At 33.9% G+C, this 19,635-nt stretch overlaps 1 protein-coding gene across 1 annotated transcript in view; it reads right to left on the reverse strand.

Moving 5' to 3' along the window:
• Nucleotides 1-19,635, reverse strand: part of LOC150101812 (uncharacterized) — a 125,520-nt gene that overhangs the window by 16,460 nt on the left and 89,425 nt on the right. The window contains exons 3-6 of the mRNA XM_090400175.1: nt 15,130-15,281; nt 13,308-13,373; nt 11,624-11,743; nt 2,348-2,480 (exon numbers count right to left, since the gene is read on the reverse strand). Coding sequence (XP_090256301.1) covers nt 2,348-2,480; nt 11,624-11,743; nt 13,308-13,373; nt 15,130-15,281 — 471 coding nt within the window. The remainder of the gene's footprint in view (nt 1-2,347; nt 2,481-11,623; nt 11,744-13,307; nt 13,374-15,129; nt 15,282-19,635) is intronic.

Here is a 19,635-nt window from a genome sequence, read left to right on the forward strand (position 1 = left end):
ACAAAGGTGGAAAGTATGGACTAAAATTATGAGAAAGTGTGAAGATGGCGTAAATGAAGTCCACACGATTTAGTACTATCTCAATACTTATTGGAAAATAGTGTATGCAAGGCTTAATGTGAAAGAAATATTTAATGATTCCTTATTTTACAGATGAGATCCCTTACTTTTTTATAGCCAGGATATCTATAAAAACACCCTGACTATGAAATCGGACACTTTCCCAATGAAAAGAGTTTTTGAGTCCATATATGGAAAATGAGATTCGTCACACTATATTTTTTTTCTGGTATACTGAGTATAGCAACCTTATCTCACTCAAGAGTTGTCGTTATTTTGGAACAAACCATGATGGAAGACAGTAAATCTGAGTAGGAATAAGAACATTTCTGGCTTTGTCAACAAAAATGGCCAGTTCTGTTCAATATCTAGCTTCCTTTGACTAGTTAGAGCTAATGATGTTATGTAATTCAGAGAATTTTTTTTATATTTTTGCATTGTTTGCTTATGTACTGATATATATAGAAACACAGCAATTAATCCTAAGTAATTTTACTATGAATCTTACCTTTCACTTTCGGTTATCACCAGTTGTTATAATAATAAAAAAAAAATCCTCGAAAACTTGAATGTATGAATGAAAAATTTAATCTCGATTACTGCCATCCAAAATATGTCTTATGTGAATTAACTTTGATTCTTATATTAAAGAGAGCATAAGATCTACTGCATTCACTTTTCGTTTCGCTTTCCTTTATAAAAAATAACTCCATATAAAAAATAATTAAAATCTAATTTAGCGAATTTAAGTTTGCTTTTTTATTGTTTAATAAAAGAGCAAACTTAAATTCACTGAATTAGATTTTAATTATTTTGCCTTAACTTGTTTTATCATTTTTCCATTTTGTCTTTTGCTGGTTACCTGAGATTAAAATATAAATATACTAAACACTGTTCCATCTTGAATAACCATTGGGTAATCTACAGGGTGGCCATAAAATAACTTTCCCTCTTTGGAGGGAAAGTTATTTTAGTAGCTAAAACCAATAAACGGAATGAGACCAAATTTTATATTGAGACTTTTGAAGGCATGGAAGATGATTTCCGCGAAAAAAAGACTTCGTACCAAAAGTCGCCGATAGGGGAAATTTTGGCACTGGCGAAGCCGAAAAGAAGGGAATAATCACATTAAAGGCAGATAAAATGGAATAATAACATTTCGACGGTGTAAGCGACAGCCGCGTCACTCATTCCAGCTCAATATGTGGCGCGTTACATTGATAATAAGAATAATAATAATTAAACTAAAAGAACAACTTGCGAGAGACACAGAAATTAATGTAGTGATTGAACTCACAGGAAATAATGTTTTATTCATCAGAATCAGGGTCCCTTGGCCCACATACACGATTTTCAATGTGCTGACCTTTCTTGTGTAGAACAAATTGCATCCGGTGTGTGAAATGCTCTGCAGCTGAGCGTAAGGAGTAGGATTGGATGTTCATAACAGCCCGTTTAATGTTCTCTTTCAAGACATGCAAGATGGGAATGCCACCAACATACACAACGGATTTCAAATACCCCCACAGACAAAAGTCACATGTAGTGATGTCCGGGGATCGAGGCGGCCATGCCGTCAGAAAGAACTGACTGATAACCCGACAGTCCGAATAACTGCCTGAACGTTCGTAATCCATTTTTTAAGTGGAATTGGTAGCGTTGCTGTCATGTACGCACAGCAAAATTTGCATAATCCTTTTTACTTGCGTTTACTGCAAATATTTGACTGCTTTCGGCTCCGCCAGCGCCAAAATTTCCCCATCGGCGACTTTTGGTTCTAAATCTTTTTTTTTCGCGGAAATCCTCTCCATGGGCCTTCAAAAGTCTCAATATTAAATTTGGTCTCATTCCGTTTATTGGTTTTAGCTACGGATGCCTCCAAAAAGGGAAAGTTATTTTGTGGCCACCCTGTACAAGCTTAGGATTATTATTTCTTATAAATTTGACTACAACCTTCGTAACTCAGTTGGCTTCGACAATGTTTTCTGAATGGAAAGACATGGGTTCAAATTCCCTTCTAGGATGGAAAGAACCTTTATCAGGACTTTTCAGTTGAAGGCGAGTTAATCAGACCCAAAAACTTTGTTTTTTCATCCAGCAAAGCAGAAAAACAGCCAGAAGAAGACACGCAGTTGGCAGTCATAATGCAAAACCTTATCAGAGTATTAATTAGGTTTCAAAGTAGCCAAGTTGCTTGGTCATGATGGACCAATAAGCGGAACACACAATGGAGAAAATTGGATCCATTTGAAATTACTCTCTAGAATTCCAGAGAAAATATACCTACCAGATTTTTTCTTGGGCTCATAATAATCTCCTTCTGATATTTGTCTAACTAATCGCTTAAAGTTGCTCCCATCAAATGGCATTGCACCGTAGACTAAGGTATAGATAAGAACTCCTAAACTCCAGCAGTCCACCTGAAATTAAAAAAAAAAAAATAATAATAATTTATTTAATCATCGTATTATATACACTCACTGTTGGCTCCAGGTTATTTTGCACCCTAGGCAAAGTTTACACGTGCTCCCCTTATTTCACAAGTTGGATATTTTTTTAATGAAATTTTAAATATAAAAAATAAAAATTATTTTGGCATTCTTTATTAATAATATACAAAGTAATATACAATACGTATAATATATAAAAATCAAATTTTAATTTTTCTTGCCTTCAATTTTGCAAAATTTTGAAAGTTTTGCGCCCCTTCATGGCTTGCACCCTAGGCAGTTGCCTAGTTTGCCTAAACGGTAACGTCTGCCCTGTATACACTGGATAGTATTTGCAGCAGTTAATTTAGCAAATTTCACCTTTAGCTTACTGTGTGTTCCCATATTCTGATTCTAATTTTTCACTCTCTCTCTCTCTCTCTCTCTCTCTCTCTCTCTCTCTCTCTCTCTCTCTCTCTCTCTCTCTCTCTCTCTCTCTCTCTCTCTGTGTGTGTGTGTGTGTCGCAAATAGAAATTAATTAATTGTTTTTCAAACCTAATACAACATTAACTGAAGGTGAAAGTATATACAATGTATGATAGTATATAAAAGTATATAAAACAATATGTCGATGTAAGACAAGATAAATGCAAAGTAAATAATAAATCAAAATTATCCATAGAAAAGTATGGAAATGCCTCCCTACCGGCGAGGTGGATGAAATAGTGAGACCAAATTGCACTTCTTATCCATGTCATTCAATGGGTGTTACAGAATTATATCCAGATTTAGCTGGACGTCTATAAACGTCATGGCCGGTTGGGGAGTTAAAAAAATTTTATTTCATTTTATAATTCTAAATTCCTTGTTTATTTCCTCTCGTCTTGACTGAATTTCCACAGCATCTATTGAAGCTAATCATTAAAAGATAAAACTTCACTCTTGTTAAAAGTTAACCACTTGGTTGGTTGAGTTTATGGACATCTCCACAGTTCTACCAACAAGTTATGGTTTCGAATCTAACCGTGACCTGGATATTTGTGAAGGTCTTTAGGTGGTAGACTTTAACTGTTTAGTACAAGGCAACTACCCTGCTTATTGGATACTTGAAGTTTCTTGAAAAAAAGACCACATTTGGTTTCTAGAACAGTGTTTCTGAATTATCTAACTTCACAATCAGAGTACTAAATATACAAGAAATTTGCAGCTTTTCGTGGATAGGTTTCGCATTAAAAGATCATAATCCTCATATAGATGGTGATTTTATCGAAACAGAGAAGTAATGTAGGACGTGTCTTGTTCAATAATTTTTATTTTAAAACAAGGCATTTGTTGTGTATAAAAAAGAAAAAGAAAAAATACTTCGTTGATATGTTATGTTTAAACTATAAAATAATCACTGTTATCCTTAAAGACAATGCATCTGAAATTATATTTTTCATAAGTGTAGTTCATATATTCGTACCTTCAGACAAATAATTAAAGCTTAAAAAATTAGCAGCTTTTAAACTGCATCCAGTTGCTGCTTTCTCGGAATTTTTTTTTTTGTCATATGTGATGTTTTTCAGAAGATGCACTATATTTTCTCAAAATGAAGTGAACTAAACAAACTAATCATATGATGAAGAAGGATCAAATATAAAATTTTATAGCAAGCATCAGATGTATCAGTATTATTCAGTACAGGTCATTGTAAGGGATTGATGCGGTTTTCTTTCAAAAATATTATATTGTCGGATACAATTTTACTGACTTGTTTAAGTTGTTTTGAATCTTCCAAAGTTAAAGTGTTGTAAAAATAGAACCAATGTTTTTTTCAACCTGCAGACACATGTTTTGATTGTAGCCTAAGACTGAAGACGAAGAATAATATAAGAATTAAGAGGTTTAATTAACTCAGAAAGTGTCATAGGATCAGGATCTTGAAGAGGATAGTTATATAATCCCTGATGTTCTTACAAAATGTAGGTTTAGAACTCCCCGCTTGTGTTTTTGCGATATCTAGGGACTGTATAAATCCGTTCTGTTCATGGTAGTGCATCTCACAAGTCTCAAACATCAAGAAGCAACAAACATTGCTTTTATGATAAATTTCTCTCATTATTGGATTTTTACAAAACAGAAAAGTTTTACGGATATTTAATGTGAAGTCGAGTTTGAATTCGGAAAATGCACGCAAAATACTACCTACTAGCACTGAAGTATACGGAGGATAATATAGGCTGATCTCGAAGTTCTGATTTATGTTCATGAAATTCCAAAGTTCTCGATGACATAAATTTTTAACTTCATAATGACAATTAAAATGACGATTCCATGCCGAGAGTTTGGATAATGCCATACTTTATGAGCATTTCTTTGGAGATAGATACTTCATTTTCCAGAATAATATTTTTTCGTTTTATAAAGCAAAGCTTTGTTTGAAGAAAACGAATAGATAGATGGAACATTAGATTAAGTAAGGGTGATGCGCTCTACTTCAACAATAGTAGTAGGAGTGTCACTTCTGATCAGATCAAGATCAAGATAAGATAAGGAATCGTGACGTGATTGGTTGTTCATTTGATGACGTCATTGTACGTGACGTCATGGGTTTGGAATTTCCCTTGGGGCATATGTGTCAGTGACGTCAGTTCTTGTGTTTTGGTTTGCGTATGGAATTATGGGTGATGGTAGGATTCGTGTTGTGATTGGCGGGACACTTTGAACCAGATCAAGATCAAGATAAGATAAGGATCGTGATGTGAATGTTTGTTGTTATCAGATGAAGATAAGTGACGTCATTTGTTAGTTGTAAATAAGTGGTGGTGTTGTTGTTTTGAATGGAAAGGGGGGGTATATTAGTGTATAAGGAATCGTGTTGTGATTGGTGGGACACTTCTGACCAGATCAAGATCAAGATAAGATAAGGAATCGTGACGTGAATGTTTGTTGTTATCAGATGAAGATAAGTGACGTCATTTGTTAGTTGTAAAAAGTGACATCATTTGATAGTTGTAAAAAGTTACATCATTGTTGTTTTGAATGGAAAGGGGGTATATTAGTGTATAAGAAATCGTGTCGTGATTAGTGGGACACTTCTGACCAGATCAAGATCAAGATAAGATAAGGAATCGTGACGTGAATGTTTGTTGTTATAGAATTTGGAATGTTTGGAATTTCGCTGGGGCCCTCGTCTGTCAAGAACATCACGTGGTGTATTTGGTTCTCTTATTGCATTGTGAGTACAATAAGAAAAACATAAAAAAACACGCTTTTTTATTTTTTTTCCTCCAAAGTTATCGGTATCAGTTGGAAGTGACATCACTAAAAGATATCTGCAAATGAGGAACTTGCTCATCTCCACTAGCCTCAGCAGACATCTTCTGTAGGAGAGGGGAAGAAAATTGGGGGTGATGGGAAGTATTGCAGGGAAGACCCCTGTTACCCTCTTGACTACACTTCCACCACCTAATGCTATTTTTTTCTCTCCAAAGTTATCAGTATCAGATGGGGGTGACATCACTAAAAGATATCTGCAAAAGATGAGCTCGCTCATCTCCACTAGGCTGAGCAGACATCTTCTGGAGGAAAGGGGGTAGAATAGGTGGATGATAAAGGTTAGGGATGGGTGGGGGAGCATTGCAGGGAAGACCTCTGTTACCCTCTTGATGACCTTTTCACTTCAACAACCTAATGTTTTTTTTTTCCCATCCCAACAATTTTGGACATATGAGTGAGAGAAATAGTCACATGGTCTAACATTAAAAACAGTTTTTGACGATAAAATACTTAACATAATAAGGACAAATAATATAGAATACCGTTCGAGCCACAGAGATAAGATTTGCCTTATGATGTCTCAATGTAAGATAATCCCACATCAACATCATATCCAACAGCATGTAGAAACATGTCCATGAATCATCTGTGCAAAAGTTTCATTTTGGAAGGAACAGTCAGGTAAACAGTACTATAAGGAAAACCAAACGAGTCAAGTGTCTTTGCAGTTATGGCAATTCGTTCATCCCGTGCAGCTATCATATTGTGTTGTGGTGATTTGTATCCAGGAAAGTAAAGTAAAATAATGGGTGAACCACAAAAGTCATTAAAATTTTCTTTCTTCAGGAAAATAGCATGAGACAAAACTCTTCACATAGCTCTAAAAGGATGGAAACGATTATTATTTTAGAAGACATGTACATTGTGATGTATTTATCCAGGACCACTTGAGAAAAGTTATGCAGGAAGTGGTCTGATATCCTCAGCTACTTGCAAAGAAGACTTGACTATGAAAAGGACCTCGGTGAGTGTTATATTCTGAAATGCCAAGATGGGGGAACCAATACTTGATGATACAGGAGCTGATGGAAATAAAGATTTTTCTATTAGTTGTGAAGAAGCTGAGAGATTTTCCCCAAAAATGTATGACATTGATAATCATTTGCTATTTTTGGAAACTGAATTACCATCTATTCGTATCATGGGGAAAATTATCACTAATCATTTAAATTCATCAATGGTAAAATTAGACTTTCAAAATTTTATCCAATTCGATAAAGATTCTTTATTTTGGGACATTTACAAACATTTTACAAAAACTGTTTGTGTATATTTGCTGACAAAAGAATACACAGAATGTTTAGGGAGGCATGGTGTCATTTCCAGACTGACACAATATCAAACGTATGGAAGTGTGGTTACCATGGTATCTGCTTTAAAAACTCTTTTTGCATGACCAGCTATTTTGATGTAATGTAACCAAGAAACAGTGAGTAACAAAAATTTTATTCATTGAACTCTTTGGAAAATGTTAAGAGTATAAACTAAATATTGTGAAATATTTTTAGGTAATTACATGTTTCGAATTTTTCTCAGTGAATATACTTAAATAGTATTTCAGCAAAATAAAATATGCATTTGTAAACTGAAATGAACAAAGACGTGTGCTTTTGTTGTTGTGTTTTTCCACAGTGAATTTTTTACTCAGTTATTCTGATTAGAACTTGATATTTAAATCCACAACTTTATACCTTAATGCAATTCTGTTTAATTATTTTTTAAAAAAAATCACTACTGCGAAATTAATGTCAGGAACATTGATTATTTTAGAAATTTGATATGAGTGATATAAAGGACAGATCTGTTTACTTGTTTGGACCATGAAACACCACATAAAAATCAGCATCTGCCGAAAAAATTACGATTTGGTATTCCGAAGTCAAATGCTTTTGAAAGAGATCTGCTTCTGGAATACCGCAAGAAATGAGCAGAACCCCTGCAATTTTGTGGAGAGTTAAAGCCCTCTTTGTTTGTAACTTTATATGATCTAACCACACTTGTCTGTATGTTTGGGCATCATCAATGTGTGGAGAAACACCCAGAGCAAGTGCTCGGGCCATGCAAAGATTGTCTTTGTTGTTAATTTCCACAATAACTTTTTCATTTTCATAAATTCATCCAAGCTAAGCAGCGTTCTTCTTTTAACATTGTTTCTTCCACCACCATTGTTACAGATGTTAATCAGTACGACATCAATAACAAGATCATTTGCCAAAAGAAACTCACGTTTCGATTGGGCGACAGCATAAAAAGCATCAACTATCCTTTGGATAGTTAGTTCAGAAAGCAACATGAATGGTAAGTTAATGTTGCTTTCTAAACTGGATGCACTAACGCCCAACCGAACATGAGAAAAAAGTTCCTAAACTCGATAAATGCTGAATGATCTCATTAAGCATATCTCGAAACATTTCGTTAAACTCTGGTGGGGGGGAGTTCAAGGTCACGAAATCTAATTTGGTACTCCATTTGATGAGTTTGATATTTGATAGAGAACCGTGACCAGCCCACTAAAACATTATAAAAATCCCTGTAGAGTGAGGGGTCAATAGTAGAAGTAGATACTTTAGTTTCACATCCAGAAACTGAATGTAAATTATATAAATTTTGGGTGGGGGTCGCGACTTCCTCCAGCCACACCATCGATTGTTACATGAGGATTAACACCACGTCCTATGCTTTGTTCATTTTCTCCTGTCAAATCAACCTACAAAAATGGGGTGATGATTAAAAATATTCCCATCACCATCAACAAAACGAATAACGGATGATCGCTATTAAAAAAAAATTACTTTCTAGATTTCAGAAATATCGTTTAGAAATAAAAAAAACTCAATGTCATTCTAAGGTGATTTTTGCAATTTTGATACTACATGAGGCTTTCACTAACACACTATTAGTAAACATCACCCCCTCAAAATTTTTCCCAAAAATCCTAACCAAAAAAATAAAAAAAAATAAAAAAATGCTTTATGGACATTTCACTAAACCGAAACAGTTCGAAGTATTTTCATGAAATGTTACTCATCATAATGTGTTTTGCAATTCTTGACACTACATGATGGTTTCACTAACACAATATTACTAAATAACCACACTCAATATCTTTTCCCAATCAAAAAAAAATGGGATTTCACTTAACACAAAACAGATTGAAAATCATGCACATGATTTTTAATTTTCCATTGCAAAAACCACCTTATAACTTTATAGACAAAATTCGCTAATGTAGTCACTAAAAATTCAACTAATGTTAAATTTTCAAATGACTGCTATAATAGGACATAAAATTAACTTACCTTTTCTCCAGAAAAACTCATTTTGGAACTACAAACTTCTGAATGCATACAACTATTACAAATACTAGAAAGACAAATGGAACCAGTGACCTCAATAGTCTATTTATAAAAAAAATCAGAACCAATGGAAAACCAATAACTACAACATGTGACATTGAATAACTTAGTTCTCATCGATCACACAAGGTCAAATTGCAAACCTTTGCTACCCAAAAGTAGTGTAATCAATTCCTGTATCACTTCGAAACAATAGTCACAACAGAAAGCTTGAGTAATACATAATCCTGGGAAAATTTACCTTTGAAGAAACCGCAATACGTCTATGAAAGGAAGTGATTCGAATAACTTAGTTCTCATCATCACATGAGGTCAATTGCAAACCTTTGCTACCTAACAATAGTGTAAACATTAGTCACATCAAACAGCATGACTAATACACAACCCTGGGAAAAATGTTACCTTTGAAGAAACCATGATGATAATTTATTTGACAAATGTCTACCTAATGTTCCCAATCTCTGAACGATGATTGACTGACCGGATATGAGTCACTCACTTATCTACAAACAAGTCTAATGAAAATTAACAGTGTGGGAAAATAATTCACACACACTTTATTTATTTATTTTACTCAGTTATTCTGGTTATAATATGTAGTTAACTGGATTTTAAAAGTAAAACACAAAATAACCCATCATTCGGGAAAAAAATCCGCATTGAGAGATGGGAAACAACTGATAGCTGGTGAATATATGTATGTCGCCAAAAGAAGACAGGTGTTGTGAATATATGTTAGCCCCAGTAACCTATAATGAAAAGTCAACTGCATTTTCAGACTTGTGTTTGTGTTCTGTGCAGTGAATATATGTTAAAATCAACAATTTGGAATATTCAGAAAACCTAGATGGTACCAAGATGTTCCCATTCTGGAAAGAAATGTAAGTTAATTTTTTTTAACATAAACATAACAATTGATAATTGCAATTTCAATAATCACTGCTTGTATGTTTTGGTAAGTGTAATTCTAATAATGAATAGTTTTTATGCATTGGTAATATATGTAAATTCCTATTTCTGCATATTGCATTGTAAATAATATCTGTGAAATAAATGTGTAAACTTAAAAGAACAAGCAGTGTCGTTGATGTGTTATGTATGTTTAAGTAAGACCACTTTTGAAATCACCTTGATTTCACCCACGATTTGTTTATTTATTTATTTAATGAATTTTAAGATCTTAAATTTAGACAAATCAATATATTCGGATGAGTTATGAATAAAATATGAATTTGAATAAAAATATAGAAGAAAATAAGGATGAGCTATGGAAAAAAAATTGTATCTTTGAGTGACATTAGCATATAATTAAATTATTCAGAAAATCCTAAACACGACTGCCATCACGACTCTACTCTACTCTAAGAATTCCCAACCTTTAACAGGAAAGAAATACCCCAAAATGTATTGGAAAATTAGTACACTCATCTATAGACAACCAAACCAAACACACCACGTGATGTCCCTGACAGACGAGGGCCTCAGCGAAATTGCAAACATTCCAAACTCTATAATAACACACAGTCACGTCACGATTCCTTATCTTATCTTGATATGGTTAAAAGTGTCCCACCAATCATGACACGATTCGTTATTCACTAATATACCTTCCTTTCCATTCAAAACAACAACGTTACTTATTTACAACTAACAAATGACGTCACTTATCTTCATCTGATAACAACAAATATTGACGTCACGATCCTTATCTTATCTTGATCTTGATCTGGTTCAAAGTGTCCCACCAATCACAACACGAATCCTTATATCTACAATCACCCATAATTCCATACGCGAATCAAAACACAAGAACTCACGTCACTGACACATATACCCCCCAGAGAAATTCCAAGGCATTCCAAACCCATGACGTCACACACAATGACGTCATTAAATGAACAACCAATCACGTCACGATTCCTTATCTTATCTTGATCTTGATGTGGTCATAAGTGACACCCCTACTACTGACAATGCCATTATCAAAGAAATATGGAGTGTATAACTGCCTACGATAGTGAAATGGGTTTGCAATTGTTTCAGGAAGGGTCCACTGCCAACATTCTGAACAGAGGTGCCATACATTATTAATACAATTTTCCTTCCATTTACATACCAGGTTAAATGGCACCTATTGTGGTCTTTTAAACTGGTTTAATTGAACTGGGAAGCTTACTAACTCCAGATTCATATATTCCATAGTCTATCTCCATAGTACTCGATACATCTCCATGTATTTATGAAAATAAAAACCAGGATTTCCAAAGAAAATCTTTCGCCTCCGTATGAGATAGGTTAATTCATTTTAGTAGAAAAATTCTTGCAAATGTCTCTCTCGTTCTAGACTGGATTTGAACTAACGTTGTTTTCAACCTACAACACATCTTTTGATTACAGCCTAAGTGGTATAATTCTTGTTAAAAATATTTTTCTCTAATAGTACTGGTGTTACTTACTTCTGGTCCATGATATGGTGTGCCCTTAACAATTTCAGGAGAGGCATACAGAGGGCTTCCACAAAAAGTTCGTAATTTTCTATGCTCATCGAACAAGTTGGATAATCCGAAGTCGGCAATCTGAAACACATTAGAAATATAAATGAATGACAAAACCGACTTGATATTCTGATTTATTTGTTTCTATATCTATTATATCATCTTTATTTGAAGCATTGGAGATATCATTGCAAATAAGTCGTTGTATACATGAAATATCTACATATGCTTATTTATATTTTTATGGAGTATTTATTTCTTTATTTTTAATGTAAAGATGCAAAGAAAGATGAGAAATTTTTCATCAGTGATAAAAAAAAATCATTTAAATTAAATGCGTTCTCTCTGATGGCTTTTTTCTGCAAAACAAAATTTCAAAATAAACATGGACTCTGGCGTAAAATAGATTTCTCAATTAAAATGTCTACCGTTGAATAATACCAGTGTGTGTGTGTGTGTGTGTGTGTGTGTGTGTGCGTGCGTGTGTGTGTGTGTGTGTGTGTGTGTGTGTGTGTGTGTGTGTGTGTGTGTGTGTGTGTGTGTGTGTGTGTGTGTGTGTGTGTGTGTGTGTGTGTGTGTGTGTGTGTGTGTGTGTGTGTGTGTGTGTGTGTGTGTGTGTGTGTGTGTGTGTGTGTGTGATACTGGTAATGCGGCACACGTTGGAATATACGATAATATATTCCAACATGTCGATTGAGCAGCATCAAAGGTGGCAACCATTATGCAATTATAAGCGACTGATGTTTTTCTAAAAACATATTTCTAATTGTGCGGTGCATTGTTTAGTTTACGCATTCGCGTATACACGTTTGGCTAATGATGGCTAGGATGTATCAGACAAGTTGATACGTGGATATATATTTAGATGTTTAGGATCTAATGCCATTTCCAAGGATTCACAATATTTTCTCTTGATTATATCGTAACAACAGTGTGATAGTTCCGATTTATCCCATAATACTTATAGAGAGAACATGACAAAGATGAGGCCTCGCTCCTATTATTCAATATCTCGGGCATGTTCTTCAGTCTGCTGCTCAATCGTTTTTTTGTCCATAGTAAGATGACCAGCAATCACACATAGCCGATAAATACCCGGATATTTAAGTGTCCTATGTCGAGGTTTCGTGGATCGGATTAGTGGTCTCATCTTGATAAAGGATGTAAATACTGCTTTGATTTTATGTTCTTGTATTTTTGCCAGTTTGCAGGTCATCTTACTATGGATAGTTAAGACTTTTTCGGAATTGTTTTTCCATTATAATTCCATTGTGATTAACAAAACCATTTGAAATAATAATTTTTTTTTTCGGCAATAATTGCCCATTTTAATAGTAAAATTGAAACCATAGTATGTCTACAGTAGACATGTCAAACAAAAAAGTTCTAGCCTCAAAGATAATGAAATATCACTATGTTAAGAATGCGAGTATAAAACTCACTATTTTATGATCCTGATCATCTGATTTACTTGTGTAAACAAGAAGTTTTTCACACCTCATTTTTAATTTATGTATATGCGTGAGAAGGACACGAAACCACGAAAATATGAGCTGTTGTTTTTTCCTATAGGTATTTAATTAATAAAACCATTTTGTTAGGTTGCAACACATTCTGTCACTCCTTTCGTTAAACTTTTACTTACTTTTGCATTTCCCTTTTCGTCCAAAAGAATGTTTTCTAGTTTCAGGTCCCTATGGCAAATCTTATTCTACAATAAATAAATGCAAAAATAATAAATATATAAATACTTAAATGAGCAAAAACAATAAACAAATAAAAAGCAATGAAGCGTAAAGGGAAAAATAAGTACAGTATAAAAGAAAAATATATAACAGTAAATAAATAAATAAGCAAATAAAAGTGTAAAAACAGTCGAGCGTATAGAGGGATGAAAATCTACAAATCACTGCAGTTAGAGGGTTCAGTGAAGTGTTGTTGATTTCTGAATCATCTATAACTGATTTTAAGTTCTGCAGACAAAAGAAAAGTCCTACAGGGCCAGAGTTCCTCTCCTCTAGCGTTAACTCCCTCAAGTATGCAATACTGATCATCCTCTCTAGTCTTTTCTCAACCAGTTAATCAAAATTAAAAGCCCTTGACTAGGAATGCAAATACAGTATTATAATAACTAAGATACAAATAAATAAATCATAAAAATAATAATAACTGTTTCGATATCTTCAGTCTAACCAGAATAAACATCATAAGAGATCTGGATTTTGGTTTTGGAAAACATAGTGCATCAACAGTCGAAAATTCGACACAGTGAAGTAAATGTATTTTCGAAATATGCATTGAAGTAATCTTGATTGATTCATGTAAACTGAAAATTGTATTCTTCTTTTTCGTCGGTCCACTTCTGGACGAAGGTTCTCCAGCAGCTTTCTCCATTTTATTATTTTTTAAGCTTTCCTCATTCATTTATTCATTCTTCTTCTTCGGCACTATAGCCCCATGTAGGGCCTTGGCCTCCCATTTTTGGGCCTCATAACTCACTACGAGGTGAGGTCGTTGTTCCACGCTCAATCATTTGTAATTGTCTGTGAAGCGTTGCGTTCTTAAGGATGGTTTGCCTGCTTTACGGGAGGAAAAACCCCAGATAAACTGGGGAGGAAAACCCTGCAGTTCATGCTTCCTCATTCATTGCATTCCAGTAATCATAACAGTTTGACTCGTTATCTTTCTTTGTTTTTTTTTCCCCTTTGTCCACTGCTATTCATACGTCTCCATTCTATTGATAATTTAGGCCATCTTGTGCTGTTATATATTGCAATGCGTCTACCCTATCTCCAATTTTAATAAGTGATGTATTTGATAATGGCTTGTTCTTGATCTTATCAAATGGGAGGATACCCTAACTCAGAACATATTCATTTCGATTCTTCACTGAATAACTTTCAATTTCGAACATGATTTTTGAAAAAATCAATCTCTGTATACAATTGCTGATTAAATAAACAAACCGTTTTAATCATTTTAAAATAAATAGGAAAAAATAGCGCATTAATTCTCTAATTGTAAGAAAGGAAAATAAAATAGTTTCAAAATAATCGTCAGAAAGTTTAAATTCTGAATAAAATAAAATAAAAATATAGAGATAATAAAATATGAAGTATCGCCTCGTTGAGTCTTTGGACTCCTTGGAGGTGTTACGTAATAATAATAATAATAATAATAAATGGATGAAATACAGATTTCTACCTTAAAAAAACTGTCGTAAATTGCTACTGCCTTTATAACCAAACACGATTCGGACTTCAATATCGAATCTTTCCGTCAAAGTATATTATTTTTTAACCATCCAAAGAGATCAGAAAAAAATTGGTCGCTTTATTTATTTTTAGTGGTCATAGAAATCATCCGGTTTATAAGGCATTCTTGAAAACACACTTCTATAAAACCATGTGTAAAAAAAAAACATCACTGAAAAAGAACTTAAGTCAAACCATTAAACAGACACTTACCTTATGACAATAATAAATTGCTGCAGCTATCTGCCTAAAAACGCGTCGTGCCTCGACTTCAGACAAATGTTTTCTGTCTCCTAGGTAATCATAGAGTTCCCCTCCACTGGCATATTGCATTATTAGGACTATCTTGTCTTGATTTTCGAATACTGTAATAAACAACTTAGTTAATAATATATTATTAAATGTTTAAAAACATATTCATGTAATAAATATTATTTATTGGATAACTAGTAAAAGAATGAGTTACTTGAAGGAGTCACGAATGAATATAACTGTAGAATAGTGGGATCTGTCGTTCTTAGTCGGGAAAAAGAAGGAATTGCATTTCTCATTTCCAAGGTATTTCATCAGATTCGTGCTAGCAAGTTTCTATTTCTAACTATAGGCCTTTAATATTATGATTATCAATCATACCTGCAGTTTTTTGCTGATTGTAGTAGATTGCGTTTTTCATATCATACAAAATTTCATTTTATTTCTGCCAAAAAAAAAAAAAAAATTCTTTCCATCTACCAAATTACTATGTTATTATATTTTGGTAAACAAACGTTTATTTACTCACCTATCGTTCTTGACAATGCAGTTTAAAAATTCATACATGGGAGTGTTGCAAGTTCCGTATGTTTAAATAGCATTATTAGAAAAGCTTTTATTTTTAGAAGAAATGTTTCCTTTCTATAAATCTGGTCATATAAGTTTTGTTTTGCGACCTGAGTGTTCTAGTCGTAGTACACTAGAAGCATTTTAAAGACTTTTCAGTTTAAAGTGAGTCAACCAGTTTCCATATGGTCGAAGAGAACGCTCAGTTTAAAGGTATACGAATACTCGGCTTCTAAACTTGGCTAATTTCGCGTAATCTTAGAAATCAACCAGTTTCACTAAACTTGTAGAAATATTTACCAATATGAAGCCTATTTTGGCTGCGCTAATTTCAGAATTTACAGTTTGATATTCAGTTCATTGTAGAAACATGTCATACTTTCTTGATGGGCTCAGTAAACCAAGTTGTATTTAGCTTTGTCAATGCTGAATATATGAATAAAAGTGAATACATAGACTGAGTATGAAGGGCATCTTCAGTATGAACTCAGAAAATAAGCATAGTACAGGTAATAACTGATGAATCAACAATGAGAACGTGCTCGTCACACATGAAAAAAGCACAGTAGAATTCTAAGTTTGAAGGAGATGGGAGGAGATGGCATGTTGAATTTATTACAGCACTGATATTCGTCATGGATAACAGCTGAATATCTGCGTGTTTGGCCAAATGTGAAGATTCATTTGAATACACTTTTGACATAACGGATGGTAATACGGTTGTTGAGAGATCGGCGACTGAGATCTTCCATAACAAAGAGAAAAATCGCGATGCAGTATCTCAAAAACGGTGTGATGGACCAGTGAAAAGCAGTATGATATGAATGCGAAAGGAACACTTATAAAACTGAAAATAAATAGTTTAGTTCAGTAACAAATCCACAGAGACAATGGTCAAAAACAAAAGGTCATAAAGAGATTGTCAAAGTGGCTTAATAAGGAATGTGTGTATTATCATATATGCTTATTAAAATTACGAAAACGGAAATAAATTTATCTGAATGTTTTTTAAATGCAGGAATCTTTTTTGCTTGTTTTCTTATTTAAATTTGCAGTGTAACATAGAGGAGAGAAAGAGAGAGAGAGAGAGAGAGAGAGAGAGAGAGAGAGAGGCCTGGATTTGTGACATTTTGTGATTGAAAGGAAGATTGAAAAGTACCGAAAACATGATACACTTTAAGAAACCATTTGAAAATGTTGAAAATACAAAATAATAATTAAATATGAGGATTATCATTATATTTTTATTTCTGAATCCGTCAATTAACTATTTGTATTGAAAGTGGAAGCAAAGCAACACGGATGGTTCCTGTTCACGCATCACTACTTTTTTTTTTTTTTTTTGCTATTCCTTACTTGACAGCAGGGCTATGTTTTCTGAAACGGGAAACATAGCTCCTTCATATACTTTTTTTTTCAAAATCTTTCTAAAAATGTTTATAGATTTCTTTTGTGGTTCTGTGCACTATTATGGGCTGCTAAACTGCATAAAGAGAGGTCATAATGTGTATTAGATGACAGTGATAGTTTATATACATGATTTAAGTGGAAATCTGAATCGGATAGCAGATCTGGGGGTGGGGAAAAGAAGAGAAAGAAGAAGAAGAACATCCTAGCATGTTGCTTCAGCACGATACCGAATGGTAAACATGCTGAAGCAACATACTAAATAGAAAGGTCTTGACAACATCCTTATGTCATCACCGGATGCCGTTTAAAATTAGCGGGGTTTGACTGTCCCTAAGACTCCAAAAACTAGATAGGGTTAAAATGGCCTCGCCTGCTCCCTAGGGAAATAAAAGACGTTAGCGGATTTTTTATGATATTGTTGTGAGCATATTATAATGTAATGAAGTCCTTAGACGGCTTTTAAAATAATTTCCAATCTTGTTGAGACATTTGTTTCACCTTCATCGAGTTTTTAATGCCTCTTGTTGGAATGAAACCTCTGTTTATCAAAGCATCAGCATATGACTGACTTTACTTCTGTTGATTGTGAAATGTTGGTTGTCAAGGTAACTCAATGGGCCAAACACATGGCAGTCACTGGGAGTTTGATCAGAATTTTAAAGATGATGAAAAGAGCTCCCATTCCCCAGTGAAGGAACGTTGTCATGAAGAACGAACACTTCAGCCTGCACTAAATGTTGGATGTTTCTTTTGGTTGCAACCTCAAACGATGTAATACATGATTCAATGTCGAGAAAACGGGCATAAGCGAGAAATCAGCCATAATGATTCTTCGTTTAACTCTCTCTCTCTCTCTCTCTCTCTCATATCAGTATCTCGAACTACTTAGAGGAACATCAAGGAATTCTGAAACGCAAGACCTGGCGGAAAAGTTATAAAACATGTGAAGACTATTATGGAATTATTTTAACACGTTGACAATTTTCCTATTTCCAGATCGCAATGACTACTGCAAAAGACTGAGCACAAGCATCGTATTAAAGAATCTCGAAGTTAGCATTCTCACAAACATTTTTGTTATTCCCCTTTTTTTTTAACACGCCTTAATTCAAACGCTCTATAATTTATTATTATTATTATTATTGGGCAAAAATCCTTTGACCTTTGCATATAGCTTCTAAATTGCCTTGCATGTCTTTTGAAAAAAAGTTGTGGAAAATTATTAACACTTAAGGGGCAATCGCTTATAGTTCAGTGCCACAATTTTTCGTTTGTGGATTTTTAATTCTCAACTACTGTTCCTCCATTTTTCATCTCAAAAATGGAAGTGTATCTGTGTGTGTGTGTGTGTGTGTGTGTGTGTGTGTGTGTGTGTGTGTGTGTGTGTGTGTGTGTGTGTGTGTGTGTGTGTGTGTGTGTGTGTGTGTGTGTGTGTGTGTGTGTGTGTGTGTGTGTGTGTGTGTGTGTGTGTGTGTGTGTGTGGCGGGGGGGGAGATAGAAGAAATTACAAATATTCTTAGAACTACTGTTAACGTCAGTGATAAATTTAGAGAAAAAAAATTTCCTGCAAATATAAATATAAAAAAAAAAAATGATATAAATACAGATTTTGAAAATTCTGATATATTAACGGTGGGAAAAAAAACTGATCATCTTTCCTTTCCTAAAAAAAACTTCACATAAAAGTAATGTTTTCCTATTGGCTATGTTGTACTTCATATGTTAGCTAAAGTTTTCGTTTGCTTCTGCTGTGTGTTTATTTTTGTTGCTATTCGGGTACTGCGCAAGCGCTCTCTTCCAATGTGGAATCAAGGGTAAGTGACCTTTTAACATTATTATGGTGTAAGCTATTAACTTTGACATATAAGCTATATTATATTAATAGAAATACAACTACTAAAATACCATCTACATAAATTACACAGCTCGTTCCGTTATTACTCTTTTATGTATTTAATTTAAGAATGTACATTATTTGAATTCTCCTCTAGCGATAGTTTACACAAAACTGTGCGAATATTTAAAACTACACTAATTAAATAATAAATAATTTTAAATAATGAGTTGAGCAGATATTAAATAATTTATGTCGTTGCAGTTTAATGTTTCCTAAATGCAGTTCAATTTGCTGGTTCGTTGATATACTAACTATATTCTGTACACACACACACACACACACACACAACGTTAGTATACAGTATATGAGCATTCATTTCTTTAGTAGCATCGCTCATAGAAAGATTAGTTGTATGCTCTTTATACATTCATTTTAACCCAGCAGGAAGTCTAATTTTAGCTGGATCCCATTTAAGTGTATGAAAGCGATCCTGCCGAGAATTTTTTGTACTTTATGCGCTTAATGATTTTCTAAAAGTTCGAAATTCTTGGCCGTTAATATGAAGTAGAAATGATCGTCTGCCAGCAGTTGACTTTTTCATGTGCCGAACAATTAGAAACTTTTTCCAACATTTGTGGGGTTTTTTTGAAACA

The sequence above is a fragment of the Typopeltis vanoorti genome, chromosome 11 (genome assembly GCF_054136105.1).
Source record: "Typopeltis vanoorti isolate ZY-2024b chromosome 11, IOZ_Tvanoo_1.0, whole genome shotgun sequence".
Taxonomy (NCBI): Eukaryota; Metazoa; Arthropoda; class Arachnida; order Uropygi; family Thelyphonidae; genus Typopeltis; species Typopeltis vanoorti.